Here is a 15,657-nt window from a genome sequence, read left to right as displayed (position 1 = left end):
GTTAGCTTTTAGCTCTGACTTAATGTAGGGCTCTGTGGAATCTGTCTAAAGCCAAGTCCAGACCAAAGATTGGCGACGAGACAAGTCGAAACTTGCAACTTCTAGTAGGGCTGCTCCCTCTTAGTCGATTAGTCGACTAATCGGTCATTTTGGTCTTAGTCAGCTTAGATCTCTTTAGTCCATTAGTCATGTTTGATGCTTTTTTTCATGCTGAATGACTTATTTCCAGGAAACGTACGAGCACATCTCTGGTAAACAAGAATTAAAGTGGTGCTTTTAGCACGACTCTTTGTGGAGAAACTCAGATTTACAGATCTGTCGATTAAATCAACTAATCGATTAGTCGGTACAGTTGAATGAGCGTAATATAGTCGACTAAGAATTTCTTCAATTGAGCACAGCCCTACTTTTTTTAAATTCTCAATTTTGCGATTCCTTCCATGAGTCTGTTACCACAGAAACTACTGAGCTCTACATTAGTGCTGCCATCAGTCAGTCAGTCAGTCAGTCAGACAGTCAGACACTTGCCACCGGGCTATACAACTTTAGTGGGAGGTTTGGGGGGGAAACCCTGGATGGTGCTATTAGAGTACATGTAGATGTAGTACAGTGGAGGTTGTCTGGTCCTTAACTGGATTTTTGGAAGTTGGTAGAAAACACAGCAGCCCAGCTGCCGGCCGCGGCCCCCAGCGGCCCCGATCTCTGTCTGTGAGCTACAGGCTCTAAAGCCAGCGGCGGGGTCTCCCTTCTGGAGGGGACAGAACCGCACACAGACCAGCTGACCTGCCCGAGTGCTTCAAGTCCGTTACGTCCCGCGTCCCAGCCTCGGGAAGACTAGTTGACGCGGATGCCTGAGATGAAGGGCAGCCCCGTGGGAACCCTCTTCTTGTACTCCACGTAGTCCTCGGCGAAGAAGTGGATGAGGGAAAGCTCCTCCTCCTCGATCCGCTCCCGGAAGAAGCGCCAGCTCGCTATCGTGTAGCCCAATATGCACACGGGGTTACACAGCATGACCTGCAACAGTCAACACAACATGTGGGAAAGGTCGCTTTCACAACCACAGAGCAGAAGACCATTTTTATCATTTCATCTATCGGTTATTAAAAAGGTCCCATGGCATGAACATTTCACTTTGAGGTTTTTTAACATTAATATGAGTTTCCCCAGCCTGCCTATGGTCCCCCAGTGGCTAGAAATGGTGATAGGTGTAAACCGAGCCCTGGGTATCCTACTCTGCCTTTGAGAAAATGAAAGCTCAGATGGACCAATCAGGAATCTTCTCCTTATGAGGTCAGAAGGAGCAAGGTTGCCTCCCCTTTCTCTGCTTTGCCCACCCATGAGAGAGAGAGAGACAGAGACATCATGGCTTTCAAACGAGCAAAGTGGAAGTTGGTCAAGACCACACCCCCACCCTCCACCTTGAAAGAGACTTCAGATACAGTATTAGGGGACCACTAAGGTCTATATAAAAGAGACTTCAGATACAGTATTAGGGGACCAATAAGGTCTATATAAAAGAGACTTCAGATACAGTATTAGGGGACCAATAAGGTCTATATAAAAGAGACTTCAGATACAGTATTAGGGGACCACTAAGGTCTATATAAAAGAGACTTCAGATACAGTATTAGGGGACCACTAAGGTCTATATAAAAGAGACTTCAGATACAGTATTATGGGACCACTAAGGTCTATATAAAGAGACTTCAGATACAGTATTAGGGGACCACTAAGGTCTATATAAAAGAGACTTCAGATACAGTATTAGGGGACCACTAAGGTCTATATAAAAGCATCCAAAGAGCACCAAGTCATGGGACCTTTAAGGGGACGCACCACTAACAGTGTTGCAACCAAGCGGCAACTTCCAGGTCTGAAAAGTGAAGCCGATGCTGAAGCTCCTTTTACTGTTTTCCTTCGGTTTATAGAAGATTTAGGTGTGTGTATTTGGTTGGGGCTTTAGGCGTCTCAATGCAATTTCCCCCCATACATTGTGTGTCTCTTTGTGGGATTTTGTCTATTTGTAGTCGTGTTTTGTCTCTTTTTGGTGATTTTTGTGTTCTTTAGGGTTGTTTTGGGTCTCTGTGGTCATTGGGAGTCTCTTTGTAGTCTGTGTGTGTTCCCTTTGAGGTAGACCATTTTCAATAGCATATCTGGGTCTAAAACATTGGAGAAGCTACAGCAGATAACGCTCAAAAAGCTTAGAGCTACATTGTCTAAGAATTTCTCCCATCTAGTGGTGAAATTGTATATGACAACCAACTGAATATTACTTTCTAGCCCTTCCTCCTACGGTGGCCGAATCCGAAATGATCTCTTAGTATCTCTATCGTTTACACACAGCTGTTCTATTAACTTTGGTCTTGTTGCTTTGCCTGTCGCGTTGTTTTAATTCTCTTTTTCGCTTCCGTGGCAAGGAATAACCCCTGGCATTCATCACAGTGCCACTAGGTGTAAGAGGGCGAAATGCGGAGGTATGTCCCTCTTTGGCTAATGTATTTTAAAGATGGAGGTATGTCCCTCTTTGGCTAATGTATTATAAAGATGGAGGTATGTCCCTCTTTGGCTAATGTATTATAAAGATGGAGGTATGTCCCTCTTTGGCTAATGTATTTTAAAGATGGAGGTATGTCCCTCTTTGGCTAATGTATTATAAAGATGGAGGTATGTCCCTCTTTGGCTAATGTATTATAAAGATGGAGGTATGTCCCTCTTTGGTTAATGTATTATAAAGATGGAGGTATGTCCCTCTTTGGTTAATGTATTTTAAAGATGGAGGCGCTACATGGCTGCAGTCAGTCGAGCGACTCACCCGTATGTATTCTGAATGATTTACGCTTACGAGAATACTTTGATTAGTTGGTGGAAGTAATTACACATGAATGAGCACATCTTTGTGAAAGAACAAAGGAGTTTTGGCTAAGAATCAAGAGAGAGAGAGAGAGAGAGAGAGAGAGAGAGAGAGAGAGAGAGAGAGATTTCTCCACCAGTCTAAGGTTTAGGTGCAGCACCTATGCCAAATGAAAGTAAAAGACATTTCTCAGATCTAATGATTGTAGATGGGTAATTTTTTGAGTTGATTCTTAGCAAAACCCCCTTTGTTCATTCACAAATATGTGCTCATTCATGTGTAATTACTTCCACCAACTAATCAAAGTATTCTCGTAAACGTTGAATCATTCAGAATACAGACTAGCGAGTCGCTCGAATGATGGCTCCAAAAAAAAAAAAAAAAAAAAAAAAGACTTTTGTTGCTTTTTATTCGCGGACCTTAGAGTGATGCGTTTGAGGACCCGTGCTGCAGCGGCTCACCTGTGTCCCAGTGCTCCAGTAGAACCAGCCCACATAGGACGGGTGTCTGAAGAAGGCGTAGACCCCGCTGGTGACCAACACGTGGCTCTGGGCCTTCTCGTTCTGGACGATGTGATTGAAGTTGGAGCCCGCCGTCAACATGGCCGCCTTACGCAGGCACTCGCCGCACAGCACCAGCAGCAGACCCACAACGCTCAGCCAGTTCAGCTGCTTCAGCTCTGAGAGAGAGAGAGAGAGAGAGGTTGATCAAAGGTCTGACAATGTGATCTGTACAGCTGCCAAGATTAATCGATTAGTTGTCAACTATTGAGTCCATTCAACAGTTTTGATAAACAATCAATTAGAGTCACTTTTTAATGAAACAATTCTGATTCCAGCTTTTTAAAATGTGAATATTTTATAGTTTCTTCACTCCTCTGTAGGGCTGCAGCCATTGATTATTTCGGTAGTCAAGTATTCTACCGTTTGTTCCATCGATTATTAGAATAAGTAATTAGTAATTCGATAGGACTAACTTTTGGTTTATTAAGTAGATGAACAGGTCGTATACGACCCAAAACGGCACCTCTGATTAACATTTGAATCATTTCATAACAATAATAGAAACATACCATCCGTTCCATCTAAAAGCCAACTCTCCGGGCTTCAGTGGTGTCTTTCTAGCCTTTACAGGAGGTTTTCTATCCAGCCTGGGACTTGTGCCTTTTTTCGGGGTCGTTGTGCAATAAATCCAAATTCTTACATCCAAGATTGATACACTTTATGTCCATAATTTATAATTTTTCAGCTGTTTATATATATATATATATATATATATATATATATATATATATACACACACACACACACACACACACAGTGGGGGAAATAAGTATTTGACCCCTTGCTGATTTTGCACGTTTGCCCACTTACAAAGAATGCAAAAATCTACAATTTTAATCATATGTACATTCTAACAGTGAAAGACAGAATCCCAAAGAAAATTCCAGAAAATCACATCATATGAATTTATTAAAATTGATAACCATCTGATGAGGAAAAACAAGTATTTGACCCCCTGAACAAACAGCATGTTAATATTTTGTAGAAAAGCCATTATTGGCCAGCACAGATGTCAAACGGTTTTTATAGTTGGTGACAAGGTTTGTGCACATTTTGGCAGGGATGTTGGCCCACTCCTCCCTGCAGACAGCCTCCAAATCATTCAGGTTCCGAGGTTGTCGCCTGGCAACTCGAATTTTCGGATTCAGGTCTGGAGACTGGCTAGGCCACTCCAGAACCTTGATGTGCTTCTTCTTCAGCCACTCTTTTGTTGCTTTGGCGGTGTGCTTAGGGTCGTTGTCGTGCTGAAACACCCATCCTCGACCCATCTTCAGCTCTCTCACTGAGGGAAGGAGATGTCGGTCCAGAATTCCACGATACATGGCCCCGTCCATCCTCCCCTCAATACGATGGAGTTGTCCCGTCCCCTTGGCTGAAAAGCACCCCCAAAGCATGAGGTTGCCACCACCATGCTTGACAGTGGGGATGGTGTTCTTTGGGTTGTACTCTGTGTTCTTTGCCCTCCAAACACGACGAGTTGAGTTGAGGCCAAAAAGTTCTATTTTGGTCTCATCTGACCACATCACCTTCTTCCAGGCCTCTTCTGAGTCGTCCAGGTGGTGAATGGCGAACTTCATGCGGGCCTGTACATGTTTCTTCTTGAGCAGGGGGACCTTGCGTGCGCTGCAGGATTTCAATCCATGACGGGCGTAGTGTGTTACCAACCGTTTTTTTGTAACTGTGGTCCCAGCTGCCTTCAGTTGATTCATCAGTTCCCCCCTTGTGGTTTTGGGATGATTCCTCACCGTTCGCATGATCAGGGACACCCCACGAGGCAAGATCTTGTGTGGAGGCCCAGACCGAGGGAGGTTGGCGGTGGTGTGGTGCTTCTTCCATTTCCTGATAACTGCACCGACAGTTGATCTTTTCTCTCAAGTTGCTTTCCCGAATCTCTTGTAGCCCATCCCAGCCTTGTGCAGATCAACAATCTTGTCCCTGATGTCCGTAGAAAGCTCTTTGGTCTTGCCCATGTTGGTGATGTTGGATGCTGGTTGTTTGGGTGTTGACAGGTGTCTTTTATACAGGTAACGAGGTGAGGCAGGTGTATTTGATGTAGATAATTGGTTCGGATTGGGGCTGTGTCTTAAAGAAAGACTAACTGGCTTGTAGGAGCCAGAATACTTGCTGTTTGTCCAGGGGGTCAAATACTTGTTTTTCCTCATCAGATGGTTATCAATTTTAATAAATTCATATGATGTGATTTTCTGGAATTTTCTTTGGGATTCTGTCTTTCACTGTTAGAATGTACATATGATTAAAATTGTAGATTTTTGCATTCTTTGTAAGTGGGCAAACCTGCAAAATCAGCAAGGGGTCAAATACTTATTTCCCACACTGTGTATGTATATATATATATATATATATATATATATATATATATATATATATATATATACTGTTTTAGACAACACAAAAGCTTGTGTAGCATTGCTGTGTGTGTTACATCAATAAATGACATTTTTGATTATTGGCTTAAGTGAATAAATGGATTATACGAAGCCCAAAACTATATGAGTCAATGATTTTTCGGACAAACTAATAATCTATTAGTCGACTGCTGGTTGCAGCTCTACGCTGATACACTGGAATATTGTGTTAACAAAACCCACGAGACAGTTGGGAGTGGACTGAGTGCAGGGAGGACAGAGGCCGATGACACACAGACCTGGAACGGTCAGCTTCTCCACGGTGAACTCCACCCACGAGGAGACAGCAGCCAGGGTGTACTCCACGCTGTGGTTGAGCAGGAACGAGTCCAGCGACAGGCTGCGAGGGTTGATGATGGCCGTAACCAGGTACTCCGAGTAATGGAAGAACGACAGGGAGCACATGTACCTGCAGAGAGAGGCACTATTACTATGTTCAACTGCAGCCGGCCTGGATTACTAAATACACATCCTGGGGTTTTCAACTCATTATGGGTTTGGGTGCAGCACCCGAGCAGTTTTGGGTTAGCATTGAAGCCGAATGAATGAAAGTTAAAGACTTTTCTCAGATCTAATGATTGTAGTTGTTCCGCAGTGGACTTCTTGCAAGTTTGGTCTGTAAGATATTGGAGGGTTATGTATTTGTCTGCTCTAGCTTTTCCAAGGTTTTAAGACAGATATTTTAATAATTATGGTCCAAAATGATGAAATTGCATATTTTATTTAAAAACCTAACATCTTGAGGGAGGACCCCCTAAACCCCCCCCACAATAGAAATGCACCTAAAGCGTGATTTATGGTTCTGCGTAGCCCACGTTAGTGGCCTGAAGTTTATACTTGTGTGTTGGTGTGTGCATTGATCTCTTTAAGAGGATAGCAGGGCCGGCATGTATGTGATTGTGAGTGAGTGAGTGAGTGAATGTGTGTGTGTTAGAGCGAGTGAGAGAGTGACGGTGATTAGCTCCGGAGCAAGTAGTGACTCTAGAGTCATAGTAAGAGAAACAAAGTGTCTCCTAGGGCTTCAAGATATCAGGTAAAATACCCAATTGTGATTATTTTTTTTGACTGATATTGTGATATTTTTTTTTTTTTTTTTTTTTTTTTTTTTTTTTTTTTTTTTTTTTTTTTGACTGATATTGTGATACCTCTCCGTGAACCATCACCTTATCGTGGTGGAGAGGTTTGTGTGTCTCTGTGAACCTGAGGGCTGTGTTGTCTGGAGCTTTGTGCTCCTGGTAGGGTCTCCCAAGGCAAAGTGGTCTCAGGTGAGGGGCCAGACAAAGAATGGTTCAAAACCCCAATGAAAAAGCTAAGCAGAGATGGAGTGACCCTGCCCGGAGGAAGCCCGGGGCCCCGCCTGGAGCCAGGCCCAGACGGTGGGCTCGTCGGCGAGCGCCTGGTGGCCGGGTTTGCCACGGAGCCCGCCGGGCACAGCCCGAACAAGCTACGTGGCAACTCCCTCTCCATCCCATGGGCCCACCACCTGTGGGAGGAACCGTTGGGGTCGGGTGCGATGCCACATGGGTGGCAGTGAAGGTCAGGGGCCTCGACGGACCAGACCCGGGCAGCAGACGCTGGCTCTGGGGACGGGAACGTCACCTCTCTGTGGGGAAGGAGCCGGAACTGGTGCGGGAGGTGGAGCGCTACCGGTTAGATCTGGTGGGGCTTACCTCTCACGCACAGTCTTGGTTCTGGAACCATACTCCTGGATAGGGGTTGGACTCTTTTCTTCTCCGGAGTTGCCCAGGGTGTGAGGCGCCGGGCGGGTGTGGGGATACTCACAAGTCCCCGGCTGAGCGCCGCTGTGTTGGAGTTACCCCAGTGGGCGAGAGGGTCGCCTCCCTCGCCTGCGGGTTGTGGGGGAAAACTCTGACTGTTGTTTGTGCATATGCACCAAACAGGAGTTCGGAGTATTCGGCCTTCTTGGAGACCTTGACTGGAGTCCTGCATGGGGCTCCAGTGGGGGACTCCATTGTTCTGCTGGGGGACTTCAACGCACACGTGGGCAATGATGGAGACACCTGGAGAGGCGTGATTGGGAGGAACGGCCTCCCTGATCTAAACCAGAGTGGTTGTTTGTTGTTGGACTTCTGTGCTAGTCATGGATTGTCTATAATCTAACACCATGTTCGAACATAGGGATGCTCATAAGTGTACCTGGTACCAGAGCACCCTAGGCCAAGGTCAATGATCGATTTCATAATCGTTTCATCTGATCTGAGGCCGTATGTTTTGGACACTCGGGTGAAGAGAGGGGCAGAGCTGTCAACCGATCACCATCTGGTGGTGAGTTGGGTCAGAGGGTGGGGAAGACTCTGGACAGACCTGGTAAGCCCAAACGTGTAGTGCGGGTAAATTGGGAACGTCTGGAGGAGGCCCCTGTCCAACAGACTTTCAACTCACACCTCCGGGCGGAGCTTTTCGTGCATCCCTGTGGAGGCTGGGGGCATTGAACCCGAGTGGACAATGTTCAAAGTTTCCATTGCTGAAGCTGCAGCGAGGAGCTGTGGTCTTAGGGTCTTAGGTGCCTCAAGGGGCGGTAACCCACGAACACCGTGGTGGACAACGGTGGTCAGGGAAGCCGTCCGACTGAAGAAGGAGTCTTTCCGGGATATGTTATCCCGAGGACTCGGAGGCAGTTGCAGGGTACCGAAGGGCCGAAGGGCTGCAGCCTCTGCCGTGAAAGAGGCAAAGCAGCGGGTGTGGGAGAAGTTTGGAGAAGACATGGAGAAGGACTTTCGGTCGGCACCAAAGTGCTTCTGGAAAACTGTTCGCCACCTCAGGAGGGGGGGGGAACCATCCAAGCTGTGTACAGTAAGGATGGGACACTGTTGACCTCAACTGAGGAGGTAATAGGGCGGTGGAAGGAGCACTTTGCAGAACTCCTGAATCCGACTAATCGCCCTCTATGTTAGAGGCAGAGCTGGAGGATAATGGGGGATTGTCGCCGATTTCCCAGGCGGAAGTCACTGATGTAGTCAAACAACTACACAGTGGCAAAGCCCCGGGATTGATGAGATCCGTCCAGAAATGCTCAAGGCTCTGGGTGTGGAGGGGCTGTCCTGGTTGACACGCCTTTTCAACATTGCGTGGAAGTCTGGGACGGTGCCAAAGGAGTGGCAGACTGGGGTGGTGGTTCCCCTTTTTAAAAGGGGACCAGAGGGTGTGTGCCAATTATAGGGGGTATCACACTTCTCAGCCTCCCTGGTAAAGTCTACTCCAAGGTGCTGGAAAGGAGGGTTCGGCCAATAGTCGAACCTCGGGTTGAGGAGGAACAATGCGGATTCCGTCCTGGTCGTGGAACAACGGACCAGCTCTTCACTCTCAGGGATCCTGGAGGGAGCCTGGGAGTATGCCCAACCGGTCTACATGTGTTTTGTGGATTTGGAGAAGGCGTATGACCGGGTCCCCCGGGAGATACTGTGGGAGGTGCTGCGGGAGTATGGGGTGAGGGGTCTCTTCTCAGGGCCATCCAATCTCTGTACAACCAAAGCGAGAGCTGTGTCCGGGTTCTCGGTAGTAAGTCGGACTCTTTTCAGGTGAGGGTTGGCCTCCGCCAGGGCTGCGCTTTGTCACCAATCCTGTTTGTAGTATTTATGGACAGGATATCGAGGCGTAGTCGGGGTGGGGAGGGGTTGCAGTTTGGTGGGCTGGGGATCTCATCGCTGCTCTTTGCAGATGATGTGGTCCTGATGGCATCATCGGCCTGCGACCTTCAGCACTCACTGGATCGGTTCGCAACCCGAGTGTGAAGCGGTTGGGATGAGGATCAGCACCTCTAAATCTGAGGCCATGGTTCTCAGCAGGAAGCCGATGGAATGCCTTCTCCAGGTAGGGAATGAGTCCTTACCCCAAGTGAAGGAGTTCAAGTATCTTGGGGTTGTGTTCGCGAGTGAGGGGACAATGGAGCGGGAGATTGGTCGGAGAATCGGGCGCAGCGGGTGCGGTATTGCATTCAATCTATCGCACCGTTGTGGACGAAAAGAGAGCTTAGCCAGAAGGCAAAGCTCTCGATCTACCGGTCAGTTTTCGTTCCTACCCTCACCTATGGTCATGAAGGCTGGGTCATGACCGAAAGAACGAGATCCAGGGTACAAGCGGCTGAAATGGGTTTCCTCAGGAGGGTGGCTGGCGTCTCCCTCAGAGATAGGGTGAGAAGCTCACTCATCCGTGAGGAGCTCGGAGTAGAGCCGCTGCTCCTTTGCGTCGAAAGGAGCCAGTTGAGGTGGTTCGGGCATCTGGTAAGGATGCCCCCTGGGCGCCTCCCTAGGGAGGTGTTCCAGGCACGTCCAGCTGGGAGGAGGCCTCGGGGAAGACCCAGGACTAGGTGGAGGGATTATATCTCCAACCTGGCCTGGGAACGCCTCGATCCCCAGTCGGAGCTGGTTAATGTTGCTCGGGAAAGGGAAGTTTGGGGTCCCCTGCTGGAGCTGCTCCCCCCGCGACCCGACACCGGATAAGCGGACGAAGATGGATGGATAGATGGATGGATGGATATTGTGATATGATTCACGATATTGGAGGGAATGATCATTTTTGTATTATTACTCATATATATATATATATATATATATATATATATATATATATATATATATATATATATATATATATATATATATATATATATATCACATGATACCCGGGTAGTGCGGGTAAATTGGGAACGTCTGGAACTTTTTGTGCATCCCTGTGGAGGCTGGGGGCATTGAACCCAAGTGGACAATGTTCAAAGTTTCCATTGCTGAAGCTGCGGCGAGGAGCTGTGGTCTTAGGGTCTTAGGTGCCTCAAGGGGCGGTAACCCACGAACACCGTGGTGGACACTGGTGGTCAGGGAAGCCGTCCGACTGAAGAAGGAGTCTTTCCGGGATATGTTATCTCGGAGGACTCCGGAGGCAGTTGCAGGGTACCGAAGGGCCCGAAGGGCTGCAGCCTCTGCCGTGAAAGAGGCAAAGCAGCGGGTGTGGAAGAAGTTTGGAGATGACATGGAGAAGGACTTTCGGTCGGCACCAAAGTGCTTCTGGAAAACTGTTCGCCACCTCAGGAGGGGGAAGCGGGGAACCATCCAAGCTGTGTACAGTAAGGATGGGACACTGTTGACCTCAACTGAGGAGGTAATAGGGCGGTGGAAGGAGCACTTTGAGGAACTCCTGAATCCGACTAATACGCCCTCTATGTTAGAGGCAGAGCTGGAGGATAATGGGGGATCATTGTAATTTCCCAGGCGGAAGTCACTGATGTAGTCAAACAACTACACAGTGGCAAAGCCCCGGGGATTGATGAGATCCGTCCAGAAACGCTCAAGGCTCTGGGTGTGGAGGGGCTGTCCTGGTTGACACGCCTCTTCAACATTGCGTGGAAGTCTGGGACGGTGCCAAAGGAGTGGCAGACTGGGGTGGTGGTTCCCCTTTTTAAAAAGGGGGACCAGAGGGTGTGTGCCAATTACAGGGGTATCACACTTCTCAGCCTCCCTGGTAAAGTCTACTCCAAGGTGCTGGAAAGGAGGGTTCGGCCGATAGTCGAACCTCGGGTTGAGGAGGAACAATGCGGATTCCGTCCTGGTCGTGGAACAACGGACCAGCTCTTCACTCTCGCAAGGATCCTGGAGGGAGCCTGGGAGTATGCCCAACCGGTCTACATGTGTTTTGTGGATCTGGAAAAGGCGTATGACCGGGTCACCCGGGGTGGGGAGGGGTTGCAGTTCGGTGGGCTGGGGATCTCATCGCTGCTCTTTGCAGATGATGTGGTCCTGATGGCATCATCGGCCTGCGACCTTCAGCACTCACTGGATCGGTTCGCAGCCGAGTGTGAAGCGGTTGGAATGAGGATCAGCACCTCTAAATCTGAGGCCATGGTTCTCAGCAGGAAACCGATGGAATGCCTTCTCCAGGTAGGGAATGAGTCCTTACCCCAAGTGAAGGAGTTCAAGTACCTTGGGGTTTTGTTCGCGAGTGAGGGGACAATGGAGCGGGAGATTGGTCGGAGAATCGGGCGCAGCGGGTGCGGTATTACATTCAATTTATCGCACCGCTGTGACGAAAAAGAGAGCTGAGCCAGAAGGCAAAGCTCTCGATCTACCGGGTCAGTTTTCGCTCCTACCCTCACCTATGGTCATGAAGGCTGGGTCATGACCGAAAGAACGAGATCCAGGGTACAAGCGGCGAAATGGGTTTCCTCAGGAGGGTGGCTGGCGTCTCCCTTAGAGATAGGGTGAGAAGCTCAGTCATCCGTGAGGAGCTCGGAGAGCCGCTGCTCCTTTGCGCCGAAAGGAGCCAGTTGAGGTGGTTCGGGCATCTGGTAAGGATGCCCCCTGGGCGCCTCCCTAGGGAGGTGTTCCAGGCACGTCCAGCTGGGAGGAGGCCTCGGGGAAGACCCAGGACTAGGTGGAGGGAGGTCCAGCTGGGAGGAGGCCTCGGGGAAGACCCAGGACTAGGTGGAGGGATTATATCTCCAACCTGGCCTGGCAACGCCTCGGGATCCCCCAGTCGGAGCTGGTTAATGTGGCTCGGGAAAGGGAAGTTTGGGGTCCCCTGCTGGAGCTGCTCCCCCCGCCACCGGATAAGCGGACGAAGATGGATGGATGGATATATAGCGCAGGAGAAGTTAACCCTCTCCTTGATATTCAGTGTTCAATAAAATAATGTTTGACATGATTTCCCTTGATTTGATTTTAATTTTACAACACTTTGTTGTAGTCTATTAAACAGCAGAAATGCAGAACTGAGTACACTTAAATATCCGGGGGGTTTTTTTTAACTCGCATGAAATATCGCTATCGCGATGTTCAACAATATTTTTTGGGATAAAAGCGTCAGCTAAATGAAATGTAATGATATTGCATATTTTCCTCATGTTGTGCCGCCCTAGTGGGTAACGTCTATGAACACACTGATGTAAGCTTAATACTAAAATAAATAATAAACCTAATTACAAAACACATTTATAAGCAGCAGTCAGGTTACTAAAAAGAATAAAATATTCACAGTATATGAGGGATGTTTGAACATATTTCTACTTACCAGCCAAAATGTGTCCAAGTAGTTTCTGAGAAGCTTATAATTAAGCCACAGCCAAAGGTAACTCCCAGAAAGCAGGCTCTCACAGCGACCTAGAACGATTTAGGGGACTCATGTTATCACGGGTCAAACAGCTGGCGTCACCTAAACACAAACTGCTTTCTCTCTACCTATCCTCAAGACTGGTTGGCCATATTGCCAATTCAAATAACCTTAGACCAGTTGTAAACATACAAATGGGCCTCTTTTTTTTAAAATGTATTTTATGAATTCTTTATTGTAGGCCTACATACAGTACAGGCCAAAAGTTTGGACACACCTTCAATGCATTCTTTATTTTTATGACTATTTACATTGTAGATTCTCACTGAAGGCATCAAAACTATGAATGAACACATATGGAATTATGTACTTAACAAAAAAGTGTGAAATAACTGAAAACATGTCTTATATTTTAGATTCTTCAAAGTAGCCACCCTTTGCTTTTTTTGATAACTCTGCAAACCCTTGGTGTTCTCTCAATGAGCTTCATGAGGTAGTCACCTGAAATGGTTTTTACCTTCACAGGTGTGCCTTGTCAGGGTTAATTAGTGGAATGTTTTCCCTTATTAATAAAAAAAAAGCAAAGGGTGGCTACTTTGAAGAATCTAAAATATAAGACATGTTTTCAGTTATTTCACACTTTTTTGTTAAGTACATAATTCCATATGTGTTCATTCATAGTTTTGATGCCTTCAGTGAGAATCTATAATGTAAATAGTCATGAGAATAAAAAAGAAACGCATTGAATGAGAAGGTGTGTCCTAACGTTTGGCCTGTACTGTAAGTTCATATACAAAAGGTAAAACATTGTAAATGGCCCCAAGTTGATTTCCTATTGCAGTGTATGTGAATGACATCAACTGACAGAAAGTTAACAATGGGCCAACTAGGCTTTTGCCTAGCAATGGAATTCCATTGAAAAAGGTCTATTCTGGGGGCGCCCACCAGACTCATGCTTAATATCTGGCATTTTATTTAATTTAAATGTAATAAAAGCCACATACTTAGCATTACATGAAGGAAGATAGTTTGCCAATCATCAGAGTACGCCTTTAAATTCGGTTGTTTTCTCCACCATCTTCAAACAACATTAGCAAACCAACTCTAAACGTTAAGATAGCATTTATTAGTAACGTCAACGGTTTTATTGCAGCGAATTTCGCCGAATTTGTACCATGAGTTTGGTTGTACCTCAAGTCACACACAGCGAACGATTAAATTACAAGACTGGGTTGAGTGCTTTCACATTATTGTAAGCCGCTGCAGCTTTACTTGGCTTAGGTTTCTATCTCGAGCACGTCAACGCCATCTGTCTTGTTCATCTTTTAGCTAATGAGATTAACGTAGTCTAGTTAGCTGATGGTAGCTAGCTAACATTAGCAGTGCAACATTAAAGTTTAACTGCCGACGCAAATTATGTCAGACAACTGTGTCAACACAAGTTCGAGGTAGATAAAATACTGTACTGCTGGACAGCACTGACACTTATGTGCTTAAGTAAGAGATAAAATGAGAATTTAAAGGGTTAGGTTTGGCTACCTGACGTCAATGCTTACCTTGTATAGAGGTCCCCTGTATACGATTAGCAAGAGGCCGTTGGCAACTGCAATGTGGATACAAATCACTATTTTCCCGGGAGTTTCCGTCAGATTATCAAAGACCCAGTCAATATGCCCAAACCACGTTCTGATCAATGGGATTACAACCACGCTGAGTCCTAAAATAAACGCTTTTACACTTACTCTTCCTTCTAGCACCAACTTACTGCCTGCCATGATGGAAATACTGTGCTCAAGGAACTATCGCGATACCTGAATATAAACCTCGAGATGTCCATTTCACGTTTTGGTTTTGACAGAAATATATATTTATTTAAATATGAAATAAATAAATACATGGAATTAATGGAAAAAATATGAACTTAAGTGTATGAAAAATAAATCCTGTAATAAATATATGAGGGAATAAATATATAAATGGGTCAATATAGTTCAATAAAGAGAAAAAAAAATCAATAGGTTATTATTTAATAAAATAAGTTTTATTAATTTCAGGGGACTTTCTTTTCCTAAGAGCACATTTATTTTACTCTCTTTTTATAAACATTTATTATATTCAAATGAAGTAGGCATGGATATGTCAGACTCTCCGACTAAATCTAATAGCTAGTAGCCTGGCATCGCCAACATCTCACTAACTGCAAGAGGCAATCAAACACCATGAGCTCAGCTGATATGTTTGGTTCCCAGGTAAAAGCTTGGTTTTTGGTTCTGCTACAGGCTGATTTATGCTTCTGAGTCGACGCAAGCTCCCCTCCGAGTCCTCCGCCGTAGCTCGACCTGCACCTCCAAAAATGTTTAACTTTGCGTCGAGGCGACGCAGAGCGCAAGGACTGTGATTGGTCAACTGGTCCTGTCTGTTGATAGTCAGTGTTTGAAGCAGCCTACTGTGGGGAGAAGCAACATGCTAGTTCACTGACATCAGCTTTGATAATAAACTCAGACATATTTTGGTAACAATCACAGGGTTATCCGTTTGTAAAGTGTCTATATGTCAGTAACGTTTTGAAATTAGCACTTCGCCAACAAGTGGTACTTTGTGGGCAGTTGTGCTAAAGTTAGCTTGCTAACATAACATAAACTGGCTGGCAGACACCTCGCAGATAACCTCAGACTCATCCCCCCCCACCCCCCCAGCGTTATGGCGGTGAAATGCACCGCGATGCAAAGCAACCCCGACGCAGAACTCCGGCGTGGAG

At 46.4% G+C, this 15,657-nt stretch overlaps 1 protein-coding gene across 1 annotated transcript; it reads right to left on the bottom strand.

Annotated features, from left to right (window-relative positions):
- Positions 1-352: 352 nt before the first annotated feature.
- icmt (isoprenylcysteine carboxyl methyltransferase) lies at positions 353-14,722 on the bottom strand. The gene is made up of 5 exons (XM_028583474.1): positions 14,456-14,722; positions 12,861-12,949; positions 6,080-6,249; positions 3,313-3,530; positions 353-1,014 (listed from the first exon to the last, which is right to left on the bottom strand). The coding sequence occupies exons 1-5, from the start codon at positions 14,672-14,674 to the stop codon at positions 835-837; spliced, it is 876 nt and encodes a 291-aa protein (XP_028439275.1). The 5' UTR covers positions 14,675-14,722; the 3' UTR covers positions 353-834.
- Between the last annotated feature and the right edge of the window lie 935 nt (positions 14,723-15,657).

This window comes from Perca flavescens, chromosome 7 (assembly GCF_004354835.1).
Source record: "Perca flavescens isolate YP-PL-M2 chromosome 7, PFLA_1.0, whole genome shotgun sequence".
Taxonomy (NCBI): Eukaryota; Metazoa; Chordata; class Actinopteri; order Perciformes; family Percidae; genus Perca; species Perca flavescens.
This window is presented reverse-complemented; position numbering and strand designations above follow the sequence as displayed.

Excerpts from the sequence above, each read along its gene's own strand:
- icmt (XM_028583474.1), bottom strand. The coding sequence starts at position 14,674 with ATGGCAGGCAGTAAGTTGGTGCTAGAAGGAAGAGTAAGTGTAAAAGCG. Across the intron at positions 12,950-14,455 it reads ACAGGGGACCTCTATACAAG|GTCGCTGTGAGAGCCTGCTT; the intron begins GTAAGCATTGAC and ends AAATCGTTCTAG. Across the intron at positions 1,015-3,312 it reads ACTGGAGCACTGGGACACAG|GTCATGCTGTGTAACCCCGT; the intron begins GTGAGCCGCTGC and ends TGACTGTTGCAG.